The 6,980-nt window shown below is 43.0% G+C and overlaps 2 protein-coding genes across 2 annotated transcripts; one reads left to right on the top strand and one right to left on the bottom strand.

Moving 5' to 3' along the window:
- Nucleotides 1-565: 565 nt before the first annotated feature.
- On the top strand, nucleotides 566-3,864 carry SARC_06199 (hypothetical protein; the record flags this gene model as incomplete). The annotated part of the gene is made up of 7 exons (XM_014299896.1): nucleotides 566-664; nucleotides 816-932; nucleotides 1,312-1,406; nucleotides 1,716-1,845; nucleotides 2,010-2,108; nucleotides 3,022-3,153; nucleotides 3,523-3,864. 7 exons carry the CDS (start codon nucleotides 566-568, stop codon nucleotides 3,574-3,576), a joined length of 726 nt encoding a protein of 241 aa, XP_014155371.1. The 3' UTR covers nucleotides 3,577-3,864.
- Nucleotides 3,865-4,621: 757 nt separating this feature from the next.
- On the bottom strand, nucleotides 4,622-6,709 carry SARC_06198 (hypothetical protein). The gene is made up of 3 exons (XM_014299895.1): nucleotides 6,430-6,709; nucleotides 4,993-5,994; nucleotides 4,622-4,883 (listed from the first exon to the last, which is right to left on the bottom strand). Exons 1-2 carry the CDS (start codon nucleotides 6,631-6,633, stop codon nucleotides 5,422-5,424), a joined length of 777 nt encoding a protein of 258 aa, XP_014155370.1. The 5' UTR covers nucleotides 6,634-6,709; the 3' UTR covers nucleotides 4,622-4,883; nucleotides 4,993-5,421.
- Between the last annotated feature and the right edge of the window lie 271 nt (nucleotides 6,710-6,980).

Here is a 6,980-nt window from a genome sequence, read left to right as displayed (position 1 = left end):
TTAATATACTATATATATATTTAGTTATATATATATATATATTAATATATCTATATATATATGTTAATTATATATATATATATATTAATATATATATGTGTGTGTGTGTATATAGAAGTATGTTTCTATTATGCATGTATGTTTGTATGTATATGTATATGTATATGTATATGTATATGTATATGTATATGTATATGTATATGTATATGTATATGTGTATATGTATATACATATATATATATATATATGTACGTATTTGTACGCGTTTATGTATTTGTATATTTACAAGAATCTGTCTGTTCTATTGAAGAATAGTATTTTTTTTGGATATTCTAATCTTGGTGTACGTATCAATAAACATAATATTTTGTCTTCCAGTTATGTCTTTATCTATTTGCACGTGTACACCCGTTAGATTTTGGTGATTTACATTCTGTTTGCTTACTCTATGGTCGTATTTCCATGCTAGATATGTATGTCCGTTCACGTTTTTCATGTGTGCACACATAAGTAAACTCTCGCAGCATCTGTTCCATACAGTCCCCTGACTGTTCATTCCACATCCATGTTCTCCCAAATACCACTACAGTACGAGGAGGCACACAAATACTTGATTGGCGCTGTACGCAAGGCACCTCAAAAATCGGCCGCAGGTTTCCAACAGGTAAGGTGCACCATCAGCGTCATTTAATTTAATACCTGGTATGCACACGGAGCTGGATAGTCTTACCTCTTGCAATCCTCTTTAAATTTCCCAAACGCTCAACTCACCCGATTTGGTACTCTCATTTGCCTTACCTCCATGATGCCTGTAGACCGCACACAAGTTCTGCATCATTGTTCAACTGCTCTTGGGTGATATTCCCGAGCGTGCGATTTTCAGACAACCGATGCTGTTGCAAGCCTTAGCCCCATACAAAACCCTGAGTCTGGTATGTACTGTAGGTCGGCTGTCTCGTGAAAGTTATTTGTGAACCAGCTTGTCAGGGACTCAGCTTTCGTATACAATAAATATACGTGCATGATATTCTGGATGACGGAGACGATCGAGCAGTTGGCTTAAGTGGCGTCGTAGCGTAATAGTTTGTTATCCTCTGATATCTCATTTCGAGCGCAAGGCTTATTGCACGTGATTCCGCCGCTTTAGAGTGCAGCCTGATAGAGGCGAGCTCATGCACATCGACAATTGTCAGGGGGTGTTATACATGATTCATTTGTTACGAATAGTATCAAATGTTGTTATGAACTCGGCTATCACCTACAGCGGCTAATAATAAGTTATATGTTGTTGTTTATATCTGGGCAATGCAGGCTGTTCATCGCGGAGACCTTGTTCTTTTCAACGAAACAGTGGATGCTAATATCGAGAAATTCCAAGCCGATAACACGTACACACTCATCCTGCGGTACGTTTGCGGCACTCCTTGCATTCTCTCGTTTTTTTATTTTCACCGCAGTACAAACTGCTCACTACTCACCATATACTTCAGTAGTCGTATTGCATGTATGAGTTACAAGTGTATAGCGTACGGGACATAGACTAGACGTCATACGTTAAATGAAACTTTTGAACATTCGTGATAGAGGAATGAAAAGAGCGAGCTGGGTGTGGGGACACCGGTTAATTAGCGATGCTCTATACGGAGGCTGGGACGGGTTGCTATGTATCGGAATACTAAATTCTGAAGGCTATCTTTGCTAATTATCTCTCTCAGATTGCGACACAACGTCTTAAAGACTGGCGTGAGGCGAATTTGTCAGTCCTATTCTGCCATCTCATTGACGGATATATGCTCCAAGCTTCACCTGGATAGCACCGAAGATGCTGAGTACATCATGGCCAAGGTTCGTTCCAAGTCCATGTACTTTTCTGATCTGTTCCTCGTATGATTCGTGATCAAGATGAGATGAAATTGTCGCAAGATGACATATGAAAACCTTGTTTGCATCCAAGCGCACTTTGTTGCATCACAATGTTTACCATCATGTGACATGTTATTGCTTTTCAGGCTATTCGAGATGGCGTAGTCAATGCCACAATTGACCATGAGGGCGGTGATGTAAGAACTAAGGATGCTGTGGATACCTACTCTACCAACGAACCCCAGGTAGGTAGCAATCTCATCACGATGCAATATATATATATATATATATATATACAAGCAAGCAAGCAAACGAACATACATGCAGACATACATACATACATATATATATATATATATATATATATGTGTGTGTGTATGTATATGTATATGTATATATATATATAATGTATCCGCGTGCATGTACATGTATTGGTAAGTATTAAACAGTGCTTGAATTAATATGTATATATATGAATATGTGCTCCTTATATAAATTTGGGCGTGCATGAATGTATGTATGTTTGTAGGTAGCTATGTGTGAACACATTTGTATACATTATCGTATGTATGTTCGTTTTTCTGCCTGTGTGTAAAACGTATGTATGTTTGTGCGAAAACCTGCGAGTATCAATTATGTCATACGATTATGGGCATATACGAATGCATGTACGCATGCATGCATCAATATGCTTGTGTGTATATATACCACTATTGGTTGTGTTTGTGTGTCTGCTTGTTCGTTTGCGTGTACCTATGTCAATTTAACATGTGTTGTGCTCAATTCTCATTCGAGATGCATTGTGGGAGTAGATCATTATGCATCACAGCTTAATTTTTGCTTGTTTTTGATTCATGCGTTCGCTATCAGTAGTTTGTTACGACATAGGCGAACGAAGCACGCACAAGTACCAATAAGTACACATACGAGGCTGCTGTTTCACTCAGAACACTCACGCTCAGTCCATGTAGCATTTGCCCCTATTGTTACATATTCCCTTGGCGCTGCTACATGCTCGATGAACTTCGGAGTATCCGCATAGTCATTTTTAAAATAAGAGCAGGCAAGCTAAGCAGTGCATTCTTAGAGATCATTGACACTGGTGGATACTGTCGGTTGCTGATAATATCTTTTAAATTATAAACGCCTCGTTTACAGGTGCAATTTGATCAGAGGGTTCAGTTGTTCATGAATATGTACAATGACACGGTGAAAGCGATGCGATTTCCCCCCAATGACTATCGGAAAGAGTTGGAGAGTGCGGAGGAGAGGCGTCTGCGTGATCAGCAGGTAGGATTACACACACCCCACAGAATACATTTGCCGTATTTTATTAGATCACGTATATTTCAAAGAGATCGAGACCACGATTTCACTGAATATTTGGTCGTACAGGTTACACTCGTGTACGCATTACGAACGTTTTGACGGTGGGCGTGCGGTTCTGTCTCGTGTTGTCAGGGGACGCTTTGTTGTCCTGCGTGAGCTGCGTCACATCTGTGTCATGTGTTATCGCAGTGACAGTGTGTGCGGGATATTCGCGAGAGTAATTTGAGCTGCATCTTGTCACTTGCCCATGACTTTGCCTCTCAGTGTTTCACAATGGGCCTAGCCGTTTATAACGCCGCTCACAACTACGCATGCTGGTATTACTTACAGGAGAAGGAGATTATCGAATATGTGGAAGGTGACGATGACGAGCCTGATTTCTAGCTCGGCCCACCCTGTGTGCGTGTGCGCAGTTGTTCCCATTTGTATGGGTATAATTGGGGTATATGCGGCTACGCACTGCGTGATCCATCTACTGATATTAGTTGTTAAAATAAGCATATCCGATTGTGAGTACGACTCGTGTAATATGCAAAACACTTTTACATGCGGGCTTGTAGTACATGTTTGGATGGGAATCATCTGCTATCAAAGTTAGTGCTTGCAGGGTCCTCTCACCGCTACACCATTCAATAAAAACTCGACAATTAGGCGCACGAGACTCTTTTACCGTATGGTAGGGACAAGTCGATATGTCTGTCATTTTGATGATTGCTGGTACACGGTGTTGTTGGACCACACCTGAGGTGCGACTCCAATAGAGCGTAGCACAACTGGTACTGTTTGATTGGCTGTCTTGCTTGTCACCAGAATCCTGAAGAGGATTGCGTCTAAGCAGTCGATCCTGCGAACGAGGGCAAGCGATCCCCATTTCTTTTGCCCGGATGGCACACTTTCACTTACCTGGTCTCGGGGTATGGAACAGAGACATACCCAAAACAAACTTCGAAAGTCTGCCCTTCTTAGAAACATTTCACATTAGAGTAGGATATTCCGCTCAAGCGACCATGGGGCGACCAATATACTGCTTGTCTTTTCGTCTGAGGATAGATTCGAATCGTATGACATGCAAAGGGTCTTGTGAAGACTAGTTACGCAGTATATTTTATATATTGGCGGCTATATTCGCCTGTATTGGGATCCACTGCTCATGGGAAGCCTCGGAATTTAGCCACTGTTAATTTCGAATTCCATGAAACTGGCATAGTGTTCAGGGACCAACTAGGGTGGCCTATAAATCGAAGCACGAATACATTAAGCGTGCTTAGCCGTTGTGTCGTGGAGTGTACGTACTGACACCACAGGAGAGTTTGAATACCAGATCATTGTGCCGAACCCGAATGCTGACTTGGTTAAGCTTTCCAAGCAGGGCTGATACCTCAGATCCGAATGGCAAGAAAAAGTGCGCGGAGCTGGTATTTGATATCTAATTTTATTATATATTTGTACATACATGTCCACATGTCGTGCGTATATCACGATTTTGTGCACCTCTGCTACCTGGGATACGATACATATCGGCAGAATTTTAAAACTGTCCAAACCCATGCGCTGCTTCTCGCACTCTCAAAATCTGTCATATGACATCTATTGTAGTACAGAAGGGCTTCGATCGGAGTTTGCCAGATTATCAAATTGATCGTGTACCATATGCATTGTGATGTAAGCTTGCGGCGTAATCAGTAGGGGACCTCTATTTGAATACAAACAGAGCGTCCATACGTTATCCTACAAACCTATACGCATGCTCACAACATCCCAGCATTATGATGTAAGCTTGCGGCGTAATCAGTAGGGGACCTCTATTTGAATACAAACAGAGCGTCCATACGTTATCTTACAATCCTATACGCATGCTCACAACATCCCAGCCCTAAAAAAGAGACTCAAAGACGGCCCACACGTGTTTCAATAAGGACATATACCAGGCAGAATTGGGGTGCTGCCGACTCGCTTGGAGATGAGCGAGTACAGGAGACCAGCAAGATATCTCAGTATAAAATATATGCTTAATATATGCGCGCATGTCCAAGAGTGGATGTCATCTTGTCCTGCATATCTCGTTGCGGCACATCGAGTGTGACAGGATAAACCACAGGTGTGCCACGGGAAGCTCCGTAAACAAAGGCGAACGCAAAGTTCCGACGGCAATTTCGTCCAGATAAACTGATTCGATTCACAGCAAGCGGTCGGGTATGGGTCTGCAAGCCAATGCGCGGCCTAATCTCGTCAGACACTCATTCCGTACGCCTCGAGTTCAGCCTGTGAGACCATTTCAGCTGTGCCATCCGGACCCGTTATCGCCACCATCGGCGAAGCCTCGTGATAGCATTGCTGGCATCGCTCACACATGCCACTCACCACCCACTCGTCCATGCGCTTCTGCAGGAACACGTGGGAATATCGCAGGTAGGACTTGTACCTCACCGGTGTCTTCTGCCGGCAACACGGGCAGATGCGTTCGTTACCCGGTATAGTGAACCACGCCATGCCGCATCGCTTGTGCACAAAGTGGCGGCACGGCATGGCGAAGATCTCACATCCAACGGTCAGTTCGTCAAAGCACACATCGCACATGTCGCCATTGCCAGTGAGACCGTCCGCAAATCTGTGAAAGTCCACCACCGTATCACCCGTGCACGTCGGCTGAAGCTCGGTGAATAGGTGTTCTTCGACCGATTTATCCTTCTCATCTATGAACAGACTCATGCATTTGGTGGGCGCGGGGACTTTCCCCTGGTGGAGGTTAGTGCGGATGTATTTGTACCGTCTCTGCATGACTCGTCGGATACCAGGTTCCATCTGCAAAAAGAAAACGAGAAATAAAGGTGTGAGCGCGTAGCAAAAAGCATGTCTCATCGGATACCAGGTGCCATCGGCAAAAAAAAAAGAGGAATGAAGGTGAGAGCGTTTAGCAAAACCCAATGTCCCGTTGTGTATACCATGTGCAGCCGAGTAGATAAGACATTCTGGCAACTACGGAGTCGTTATGTGTTTGCGATATAGCGTCCATACGTGAGTGGGCAAACACCCATAGGAATCTACTCATCAAATCGGAACGCCTAAGAATATACACATACAAAAATTGCCTTGCGCGAGTGCGGTTCGGAAGTGTTAAAGCACAATGTGCACCAAAAACTTACGCAGGTACGAAGTTAAGTACAAATGATGCCAATCAAGAGAGTGCATCGAAGCCAACGCTGGTATAGCACGTTGATACACAACAAAGGTTATTACCAGCTCTTTTTGAGTTCTTAAGGTTTTCCACAAGCAGGTTGTGATCTCATAATCGCTCAGCGAGCAAAATGATTGTCCTTCGCTGTGCAGTTTGGGCTCGAGCAGATTACTGTACTTCAATTTTATGAGCGTACTATCCTGAGAAGAAAGCGACTTGACGTGCAGGCGTTTGTCCATGAAGTCGGTGGGAGTGATCGCATCCATGCCCAGCACATAACAGCGAGTGCCATTCAACTTCTTTCCCTTCTCAGAAGTGAGATGCTTGATGACGAATTGCTGGGGTTGGCAAAAAATTGAACAGGTTAGAACATACATAATCAGTGCGCCACGTTTACTCGATTGGTGCTGCTTTCAGAAAACGGTAGCTACAGCGGCCATAGGACAAACTACTAATTCATTAGAGAACCAAATATATAAGCAATTTGTACATTACGTGGCAACGTTTTAAGAATTGCACGCGAAATCGCTGTAGAAAACAACATCTTGCAACTGCATATACATAATATATGTACATTTAATTATAAACGTAAATATATTGTAAAAAAACTAGT

This window comes from Sphaeroforma arctica (genome assembly GCF_001186125.1).
Source record: "Sphaeroforma arctica JP610 unplaced genomic scaffold supercont1.433, whole genome shotgun sequence".
NCBI lineage: Eukaryota > Ichthyosporea > Ichthyophonida > Sphaeroforma > Sphaeroforma arctica.
Note: the sequence above shows the minus strand (reverse complement) of the source record. Positions and strands in the feature narration are given on the sequence as shown.

Coding starts and splice junctions, on each gene's coding strand:
- SARC_06198 (XM_014299895.1), bottom strand. CDS start 6,633: ATGGATGCGATCACTCCCACCGACTTCATGGACAAACGCCTGCACGTC. Junction 5,995..6,429: donor TAAGAACTCAAAAAGAGCTG/GTAATAACCTTT, acceptor TTCTTTTTGCAG/ATGGAACCTGGTATCCGACG.